The 10,643-nt window shown below is 38.2% G+C and overlaps 1 protein-coding gene across 4 annotated transcripts; it reads left to right on the top strand.

Moving 5' to 3' along the window:
* The first annotated feature begins 234 nt into the window (after window positions 1–234).
* Window positions 235–9,516, top strand: LOC128879526 (ubiquitin thioesterase trabid). 4 transcript variants are annotated; one of them, XM_054128758.1, is made up of 9 exons: window positions 235–452; window positions 1,801–1,951; window positions 2,340–3,392; window positions 3,478–3,759; window positions 4,373–4,574; window positions 4,690–4,967; window positions 5,069–5,298; window positions 5,381–5,816; window positions 5,901–9,516. In XM_054128758.1, exons 3-9 carry the CDS (start codon window positions 2,668–2,670, stop codon window positions 5,977–5,979), a joined length of 2,232 nt encoding a protein of 743 aa, XP_053984733.1. In that variant the 5' UTR covers window positions 235–452; window positions 1,801–1,951; window positions 2,340–2,667; the 3' UTR covers window positions 5,980–9,516. The 4 variants fall into 4 exon arrangements, with proteins under 4 accessions (XP_053984733.1, XP_053984734.1, XP_053984731.1 ...); XM_054128759.1 differs by lacking the exon at window positions 235–452 and adding an exon at window positions 517–829; XM_054128756.1 differs by lacking the exon at window positions 235–452 and adding an exon at window positions 837–1,579.
* Window positions 9,517–10,643: the final 1,127 nt, after the last annotated feature.

Below are 10,643 nucleotides of genomic sequence, written 5' to 3'. Positions count from 1 at the left end.
ATGCGAATTTATTATTGTTTCGTATTATTAGTGACGGTGGCGCCATCTCTGGGAGAACGGCGGAAACTACTTGGGGACGACAAACTTGGGCGTTTTCCCACGGATGGCGCCACTAGATAAAACAACTCGCCATCTAGCGTTGACAGTGGGAACTATTCTTTCTACAAACTTGGGCGCTTTCCCACGGATGGCGCCACTAGTAGTAAAACCAGTATTCGTACAGTTGGAGTGCTATAGCTGAATTTTCTACAGCTTCGTACGTAAATAAAATGAAATTAAAATTATTAATGTAGTTCAGTGATTGGCTGCTATCAAGGAGCGTTATGTTTGAGAGCGAAAAATTTGTAAATTCAGCCGCTCACGGAGCGTCTTAGCGAGCGGTGCCCTGTCTGAATGCACCCATTGGTTGCTTAGCGGACGATACCTAGGAAAGCGCAATTCTCGTAAGCGGGGTACGTAAACAACGAAGAATAAAAATTGTTTTCTTCCGTATTAGATATATGTTATTTCTAGTACGGTGATACAGTCGCAGTCAATCAAATGTCAAGGATAAGTGTCTAGGCTAAGTCCCATTTGGCGCACGGCCCAAGATATTTATAAATAAAAAATAGTTTTCCCTGTGTACGCTGCTTGAACGAGTAGATGTTAAAGGAACATTTTGCATCTTAATCAACGCACCAAAGCACCACTGACCAAGTCTTTAATTAATCCACGCGTATATATCTTGGCTATCAAAAGTAACCGGAACGTTCTCGAAATCGGTATCAAAGTGTCAATGGCGAGATAAAGAGAAGTGCGTGGTGCATCTTAAAAACCGGAAGCGGACATGGTACTATCAGTGCAACCATACATGTGGCGATCGTGCAAGTCCATTTGTTTTTGTTGTTTCTAACAAATTCTAAGGCGAAAATCACTCGCGGATTCCGATTACTTTCAAGGACGAGTCGATTTAAAGGGACGAAGATGACTAAGTGAATCGCGTGACGTAACTGCACGGAATGTCGACTATTATGAACGAAGTGACCGTGGCGACTGACATTAGGTTTAGGAATAAGAGAGAAAAGGGAATTTCACGTTCGTCTGGTGTCTGCTGGTTAGAATTCATCGGCTAACGCGGGACGACTTGAACATGTAACAATTTCCTATCGAATGACTCGAAATCTCTGTTTTGGATAACTATATTTTAAAGCGAGTTCCTTTCGGAATCGATCGCCAGCGACGATTTCGGAACGCTCGTACGATTCCCGATTGTTTATTAAATATTTCCAGCAGGTATCGTTCGAACAAAGTTCCGCTCGATTCTGTTTTCGTGACGTGCAGATTTAAACGCCTCTCGTCACTCGCGAGAATCCTTTCCATGTCCGTGGCCCTCTAACGTTGATTTCGCGAGACACCGTCACGTGACATTGGCAGCACTGACATCTGTTTGCGGATAATTGTCAAAACCTACTTTCTCAGCGAAGTCCGCAGCTTTGCATGCCAGTTCGATGGAAAATATCATGACTGCATTTGACTCGTAGGAGGGAAAGGGGCGCAAAGTGCAGCCGCCAAGGAAAATCGCGCGTCTGTTTTTCAAGGAGTGAGTGAGTGTAGAAAGATAGAGGTTTCTTGTCTCGTTTCGTGCGTGTACGTTTTTATCCGTTCGACGAGTGACGTGCCTCGGGTCTTCGTCGGTGGGGAAAGAAGATTCGCTTCGATTCCATCGCGAGGAGAGAAGGCGCGCGGCTTTTCGTCCTTCGCAGAAATTGTTTGCGCGACCCGTGCCTTAACCTGCTCTCTTCTTTTGAATGTCGATTACAGTGGGCTGCTGGCCGTAGCGAGTGATACCACCGATCTCCAGCGTTCGTCCTCGCACGTCAGTTTCACAACGATCGGCCGACGCATCGTTCATCGATGGAGCTTATTCGCGCGTGACAACAACTTTTGGGACATCGGGCTCGAGTTCTGCCAGGTAGCAAACATTTTCCTGTCTGTCACTTTCCTGTCTTCGCTTTGTTTCCGCGAATCTTCTCCGCGTTTCCCTTTGACGTGTGACGCTCGGCGCGACATAAAAGCGCCAGAGGTCAGTCACATTTCAAACCTCTGTTACAGTTTGCCGCGTTTTGCTTTGGACTCGGTCTCTTTCGACTTTAATCCCTTCGCTAAAATAACGGTAAATAAATACGATAAAAAACATACTTTGCCTTTTTATTCATTCCATTACCTCGCGTTTTTGATAAAGAGAAGGAACTAATCTATTTTACGTGTATTTTTCTGTTATCTATACTATTATTTACAAAAACAATTTCTTACGTATATCTTTCTATCAAACTCATATTTTCTCTCTTTTTTCTTTACAGGCTTTGGTAGCTGTCTACATTCGCATTACCGTGGCAGCTTTTATTTTCACGTATCCATTCGACATGTTTACCACATGACATAAACTACATTCAATAACTAACGAATAGTACCATTGATATTTATGGAAATTATCTCTGCGTCGCATGCTTACCACTCGAAATATGCAAAATTCTGTTACTATAAGCACCGATAATTTGTCAGATATTTAATGTAACTTTCGACTCTACCTCCATGCTTCTTAAATACATTTAATTTGAGTGTCGGTATTACACTGTTTATGCATTAGAAACGATAGAGTTCGCACGACAACTGGCCATACAGAGAAAAATGAATAACAGGCTCGAGGAACAGGAGTCGAAATGGACCTGTGAATATTGTACGTATGAAAATTGGCCTTCGTCTTTGAAATGCACGATGTGCAGGGGTGCTAAGCCTTTGTTAGGTGAGGACATTTACCGCCTACGTGATCCAAGTCCCCAACGGTCTGGATCGAACGTCGCTTCTGGTCCAGTAACTCATTTGAGTCCCACAGACTCGTATAATCTTAGTCCTCAGAACTATAGTCAAAATGTACCATCAGGTGGAAAGTGGTCTTGTGCAATGTGTACCTATCTTAACTATCAAAATACCACACGATGTGTTCAGTGTGGGAATAGAAAATCTACGGGTCTTATTCAGTCGATACACTCTGTAGCTTCGAATTTGCACGAGCACCTAGCACCCCTCAGGTTAGGAGATCCACCGCCAAATTCGGGATCCAATCCCGCCCCGATAAATTTACATCCAGAGAAATATTACAATCTACAAACAAATTTACATCCGGAGAAATGGTCTTGTCTCGTGTGTACTTACGAAAATTGGCCGAAAGCTACCAAGTGCGTGATGTGCGGTAATCCTAAAGAAAAGGACAAAAGGGAAAAGACAACCAATAATATGGGTGTCATTCTGCCGAGTCCCGAGAGGGATCATAGTCAACGTAACTTACCTTCCCCTCCCCATGCACAGTATATTCATCAGAATCAGAGAGACGAGAATACGGCGATAGGACGAAGGTAAATGTATAGGAAGCGGGTGGTCCCTAATTTTTCAACAGAAAAAGAGTTTTTATACTAAAAACGTCGCATTCTTATGTTGTAGGAGTTCGCATAGATATCCCGACAGCAGAAACGACAGTTTGTCTACTCCTCAGTCTCCTAATAATTGCGACTACGAGCGTAGAGTAAAACAGCTGAGACGTCACACCGATTGGTGTTGGTTAAACGCGTGTCTCGGCATTGTGGAGGGCGAGAATGCTCCTGTCGAAGCGTATTTGGCAAGTGGCGGTGATCCTGCTCGTCAGTTGACGCATTCGGAAGTTCTGCTTCTAAATAGAAGTAGCGCTTTTGATGTTGGTCACACTCTAGTGCACTTAGCTATTAGGTCAGTGGGATATAATTTTTGACAAAGGATTTCTTTAAAGCTATTTTAGATTATTTTATATATTTGTATGATTATATATATTTTTTGGCTGTGTTTCAACTTGTTCCTTATACACAGAGCACAATAAATGTTACTGTATATTATATACAGGTATGGGCGCAATATGTATTTAAGGAAGTATTCGAACGACGAATATCTTCGTATGTAGAAACGTATTTTCTTTCTCAACGTTTCGACGGTCGTTTTTACATCCTTATCGAGAGATAAAAGTTCGTTATTAACATTATCGGTATGCAAATTTTGTAGAAATTACAAATGATTTAAACACGAATATATCGTTGAGAGCATGTAGGAGCTGAAATTATTTTTGAAAAGATTATGCAACCAACGTTGATATATAACATATACATAGAAATTTTTTTAGTAATATAAACTTATACAGGTTCTATACTGCTTCATCATTTTCTATATTCATTTGTGTGTTTATATGTATATCAGTTAGAAAATTATTTGAACGCGCGCCCATCCCTGATTATGTATTATACGATATTGTTGTGCTAGAAAGGCAAAATTTTCAAAGCGTTCCTTATTCAATTTGTCATAACTTTGACAGATTTCAAAGAGAAGATATTCTAGCGACATTATTATCACAAATTGAAGGTTCCGGTTCTGGAATAAAAAGGGTACCAAGTTACGTTGCACCAGATTTGGCTGCACAAATACGCAGACACGTCACCAATAGTATCCGATTACGCAAGGGTTCTTTTCCATGTTATTTTGTCACTGACATAGCTACATTCGCTTTACCTGCCGAGGTTACTATAATATTATAATTCTTTTTTGGGGTATCGTAGTTAAAACTATTCATTTCTCGATGTAATTTCAATTGTCTACATAACACGCAAATATAAGTACAGAATTAATTGTCAGGTCGAGGATTTACCAAGCATCGTGCAAGAGCAAATGTTAGAGGAGTTATTAGACAAAGAGGCTCAACAGCAATTAGAAGGTGGCGGAGGGGAACCACCGGCGCTGAATTGGTCTTTAGAGATTACCGAGCGTTTAGGAAGTCGCTTACACGCCCTTTGGAATAGATCTGCTGGAGATTGTTTATTAGATTCTGCGATGCAAGCTACTTGGGGTGTTTTTGATCGAGATAACGCTTTAAGGAGAGCTCTTGCCGATTCTTTGCAACAAGCTGGCCAATTGTAAGTAACTTTTGCGACTAACGATGTTTCCATTTGAACCTAGAACGCCACACCAGCTTAGATGTATCATTAATTAATCGTCTATGGTTTCTTTATTTCAGTTTTTATCCTCGATGGAGGGAATACGAAGCATCGCAAGCGTCTAGAATGTTGGATTTTACATTAGAAGAAACCCAATGGCAAGAAGACTGGGAAAGTTTGTTAGCGACGGCTGCTCAACCAGGAAGCGCGTTAGAACAGTTGCACGTGTTTGCTCTTGCTCACATTTTAAGGCGACCTATCATCGTTTATGGTGTTAAATACGTTAAAAGTTTTAGGGGCGAAGATATAGGTAGGTTGTCGCGTAAGATTTGTTTATTTTTGACAAAAGAAAATAATTCAACCGTTAACCGACCAAACTATTCTGATTACAGGTTATGCGAGATTCGAAGGTGTTTACCTTCCGCTTTTATGGGAACCTTCGTTTTGCATTCGATCGCCTATCGCTTTAGGTTATACCCGTGGTCATTTCACGGCTTTGGTTCCCATCGAACCATATGCATCGTCTAGAATACCACCTCTCTCATCTCACGGTGGTGTCGGCTTGGGTGGCGGTAACGGTCCTCTTCAGCAGCTACAAATACAAATGCAAACTACATTCATGCCGTTAATGGATCGAGAACACAAACTCTTACCCATACACTTTCTGAGTCCGGAAGAAGTTGGCAGAGAGGAATCTATATTGAAGGAATGGCTCGACGTATGTAGGACCGAAGGTGGTGTCCTTGTTGCGCAACAGAAACTTCACAAGAGACCTTTACTCGTAGCACAAATGTTGGAAGAATGGTTGAATCATTATCGAAGGCTCGCGTAAGTAAAACTTCATCTTAAATTATTTTTCGTACATAATCCAAAATTGTTCCTAAAATAATCTTACAATTGTTAACGTTACAGCCAAACAAACAATGCGCCATTCTTGAGACCAGCTGTTTTGCAAGATTACAGTAGCGACGGTGACACGGAAGACGAATAGCGAGGTGCAATCGGTTAAGTTAACTAAATTCACACGAGAAGACTTTTTTCCATAATTTTGTTGCTGCTGCACTTACAACGCAAGATCTCGAGAATGCTAATTAATTTTCTGAACGTGGCAGAGAAAGTATACGGGCGTTACGATTCGCTCATCTTCATTGGCAATGTATTATTTTTTCTTTGCACGACATTTGTACATTAATATTGGCCAACGAACTGCTGAATATTCGAAATCTTATTGATTCATATAATTAATTATATCACACGTTTATGAATTAATATGAGTATTTGTTGTATTAATTTATTATTAATCGTATGTATAACTACGCATCGAATGATCGTTATTATAGCTAAAGTACGATTCCGAATCACGGGCAGTGAGTTAAGAAATGAAACTTTTGTTACAGCTAAAAGTTCTTTGTGTTTGGTTAATTTTCGGTCGAGAAGTTCTATGCGCTGCTAAAAAAAAAAACAAAAAAAAAAACAAAAAAAAACGGCTCTGTACTATATAAATGATATTTAACATTAATTTTCGTAATGTGTTTATAACGATGATGTTATATTAAATGGTGTTACTATAATTGGTATGAATCATTGCCAGTTTTGGATTGTAAAATCGCGACGGTGAAAGTACTGGCGAAAGAGAATTATACATTAAATTAGTAGAAATCAATTTTTTGACTTAAAAAAAAGGATCGTTAGTTCTTTCTAAAATTAGTTGTACATACTGCTCACTTGGGAGAAAAACTCTTCGGAGACGTTTCTGTTTCATCGTATTCGCTGCGAATACGAAATTAGGGGGAAAAGAATTCTCGCTTGTTAGTCGTGAGAGAAATTATTTGTTTCGGAGGGAGCATAATTGTAAGAGTTTACGAAGACCGTCGCACTCTTCGTCTGGTCGAGTGTGAAAGTGCTCGGAGACTCGGGTATAGACCATGTGATTTTCGATGATAGTAAATAAGGGCTGGGAAACATTCTGTAATCGTCTTTGAATCACTTGTTAACTTCGAGCTGTGTTAATTAGCGTAAAAGCGAAATTACAACGACACATTTCTCTGGCGGGAAACATGGGCGGAGCATTGTGTTTTCTTCAGAGAGGGGCAAAATTCTTATCTAAATAAACATTTCGAATAAGTAATTAAAGATAAACAAAACTTCTGGTTCGTTATCTGCTCAATAAAAATTACAATTTTCGTTATAAAATGAAATAATTCGATTCGCGTTTTGACGAATGAAACGTGGCGAATAAATGGTTACGCGGTGCTTTTATTCGTCGTCTATTATTCGAATAAAATTTTGCCCATCTTTGGTTTTCTCTGTGGCCACTTACAGTTGACCTAACGATAAATAAGTACCAGTTGAACCGTATTTCCTTCAGCGGGATATAGAACAGAAAGTAAGAGGCGAGGTTGAAGGGCAGAGAAACAAGTAGCACTAATTTAAGCACCAAGATTATGCCTGGTATACACTGTATTCGCGGACGGACAAAGATATTGCGGTAACTGGCACGGCCAAACGATGAACCCTAATCAAAAAAGTACAAAAAATCGTAAGAGGGGGAAAAAATACTGTTTGTTTACGAACGTGTTATATGGTTCGCTTAACAATTTAGTCTTCGTTTTTACTAATTCTAATGTAGCTTCTAGTCCTTTTTAGCACCGTCGTTTTTTCTAATCACGCATGTGATTTAATTACGTGATTACCGAAGGGCTCGATATATAACGTTCATATAGGGAACTATTCAAGTCAATTCCAAAACGTTTTAACGGTACAGGCGCCATGTCGAGAGAGTGAAGATCATCGATGCTGCTGTTATACCTTTATTTTTTTTTCTTTCCTGTTTTCTTTTTTTTTTCTTTTGTATGAATTTTATGCGCACGTCCGGATGACGTCGCGCGTCCCTTTGTGATCGTTTTAATAGGTGATATTCGACGTTCTCGGACATGGCGCGTGGAGAATTAAAATGTAAAACTGACGACACGCTATGGTGGTGTATTTTCTTTCTCCGTTAAGTAAGTGTTTCTCACTCGTGTTGCCAGAATTTACTCGGCAGGTGATAACAAAAAATTATAAAGATTTAAGAATTTAATTGAATCAGATAGAAGTCTATATTAATATAGAATATATATAATAGATTATATTAAATAATATATCGATGTACAATAATTCTAAATGACGATTTATTATTATTATTATTATTATTATTATTATTATTATGATGTTTATTATTATATTATTATTATTATCAGCATCATTATTAAATCTACAAATAAGAAGTATCGAGGTGAATGAATAAACTTAAAATTACTTCACGCCCTTCGAACACCGATCCCGATGGTCACACACGAACACAGACCAATCGACGGTACGAGTCGAAACCTACAACCGAACCATCCAATTGATCCTTCGACGTAAACATACTTAATATTTCGACATTGTAACCGCGCTGACACCGAAACGCTTCGTTTCCTGACTGAAGTCTGCGAACACCTGCCAGCTCGAGGGATCAATTTCGTTGGTGTACATACCGCCGTGAAAATTCGTGATCTCGTATTTTAACGTTTCATCTGTAATTCGTTTAAAATTTTCAATTGTGAATTTCGCTACTTCAGCTGAAACGTTCCAGGGAATATCGGTCGAAGCGGTATAATCGTTGGTTTACCATAACGATGAGAAAGAAAGACAATCCACGATACATGTTCTAATCCGATTAATGTACATTGCGTAAGGTAACGAAGAACTTACGCGAAGCAAGTATCAAGTTCAACGAAACGTTCTCGATCTCTCCTAGTAATCGTTTTTTCTTCTTCTTTTTTTTTGTTTTTAAGTTTGTTAATTAATATTCCGAAAGAATGCAATTGCAAAGAGCTAATGAGACACTGAATGGTGGCAAATTGTAATAGCGAGAACGTTTAACGGCGAGAGATGAATCAATATCACGAATCATGTTTGAGGAATGTTCAATGTTTATGTTTCTATTGTCCGTTTCTCGATTGAAATTTGATTTTGATGATCGATACAAATTGCCAATACGGTTAAAGACTCTTTTTAATTAAATTATAATATTAGATGATTGCTAAGCTTCTCTTGTTTCACTTCATTAGAGTGAAGTTTTAATGATTAAGCATATAAATAATTGCAAATTTTGTAACGGATTGTACATACATAAATTATAAATAGTGAGAACAGTTCCACCTTCATTTTAATAATTCAGGTGCTTTATCGTACTCATAATTGGCAATATACTGTATTACTATTACGTCTCGTAACAGAGTAAGCTTCTCGAGTATCGTGCTTTTAATTACCTTTGTCAAGTGTACCGAGGATGTATTTAAAAGGATACTTCGCGCCATTTAAAGTGAAACAAAAAAAGAGTAATAATTGCCTGAGGAGACTTGCAATTTTGATTTCTGTGGAAAAAGCTGCTGTGATTCCTTTGTGTTATATTACCATATAAATATACATGTAAATAGAGATTATCTTATAAAATTACTGGAATACAGGAGCACTTAATAAACTGCATAATAATAAAGCTTAACACATGGAAACTTGTTACTTTTCAATTGTCCATTTAACATCAATTTACATTTGTATTATAATATCAGGTAAATTATTCATTAGCGTACAATATATATATGAATAATTTACCTGATATTATAATACAAATGTAAATTGATGTTAAATGGACAATTATTAAAGAATCAGAAGTAGAGTATTCGAAGTAGAATATATATATCTAAGTACATCCTTCCAACTCCTTGTGGTACGAGCAACCCTTCAAAAGCTTCCTTAGTTACCCACAAAGCTTCTCGAATTCCCCTTTATCATCGCAAATTTTATGTCAGCTTTGCGTTACGCAATCTAAAATGACTCAGAGAACGAGCTCGATCAAATGTATACATATTTTACAGAATTTTAATAAATTTTTAATATCAAGAAACGCTTTCGTCGCATGCACTATAAATTTTAGCGTTTACGATTTACAGTTTAATATGTTCATGGTTCATCGGTAGCGATGCTGGTACAGTAAAGTCTCCATAAATGCACAAGCTCGGGACTGACATTGTGCGTTTATCGCAGAGTTCGTATATTCTCTGATGTTTGCCGAGGAGCTACGAAGGACAGCGAATAAAGAAGAGGAGAGAAAATACCAGGGTATGTCGGTGAAACAATTTAATGCAACGGTGAAACTTTTATTATTAACTTTTTTGTTATAACACTTTTACCATCATTTTTCTAATTAAAGTGAGAATAAACAGGATATAATTCTGATGATATTTACCATGAATCTTTTTTTAGTTAGTGTTCTACGATATACGATACATAATAAATTGTCACAAGTAAATACGCTACGAATTACGTCGTGTTTGGTCTCATTTTAATCAGAAAAATGTCAGGAATATGATGGTAAAAGTTTTACAATAAAAAAGTTAATAATAAAAAAGTTTCACCGTTGCATTAAATTGTCTCACCGAGTAAACCGATCCCGGATTATGTTTACATTACTCGAGGATAGAACTCCTAGACCCCTCAAGAGGTCCCCCCAGTGGTGGGGCTGGTTTCTGTGCATTTATGGTAGATAAATTTGTGCATTTCTGGAGACCTTATGTATATCGTCGTACTAAGTATGGATAAATATTTAAATTATTATATTAGCAAAATGAA

The sequence above is a fragment of the Hylaeus volcanicus genome, chromosome 7 (assembly GCF_026283585.1).
Source record: "Hylaeus volcanicus isolate JK05 chromosome 7, UHH_iyHylVolc1.0_haploid, whole genome shotgun sequence".
Classification (NCBI taxonomy): domain Eukaryota; kingdom Metazoa; phylum Arthropoda; class Insecta; order Hymenoptera; family Colletidae; genus Hylaeus; species Hylaeus volcanicus.
This window is presented reverse-complemented; position numbering and strand designations above follow the sequence as displayed.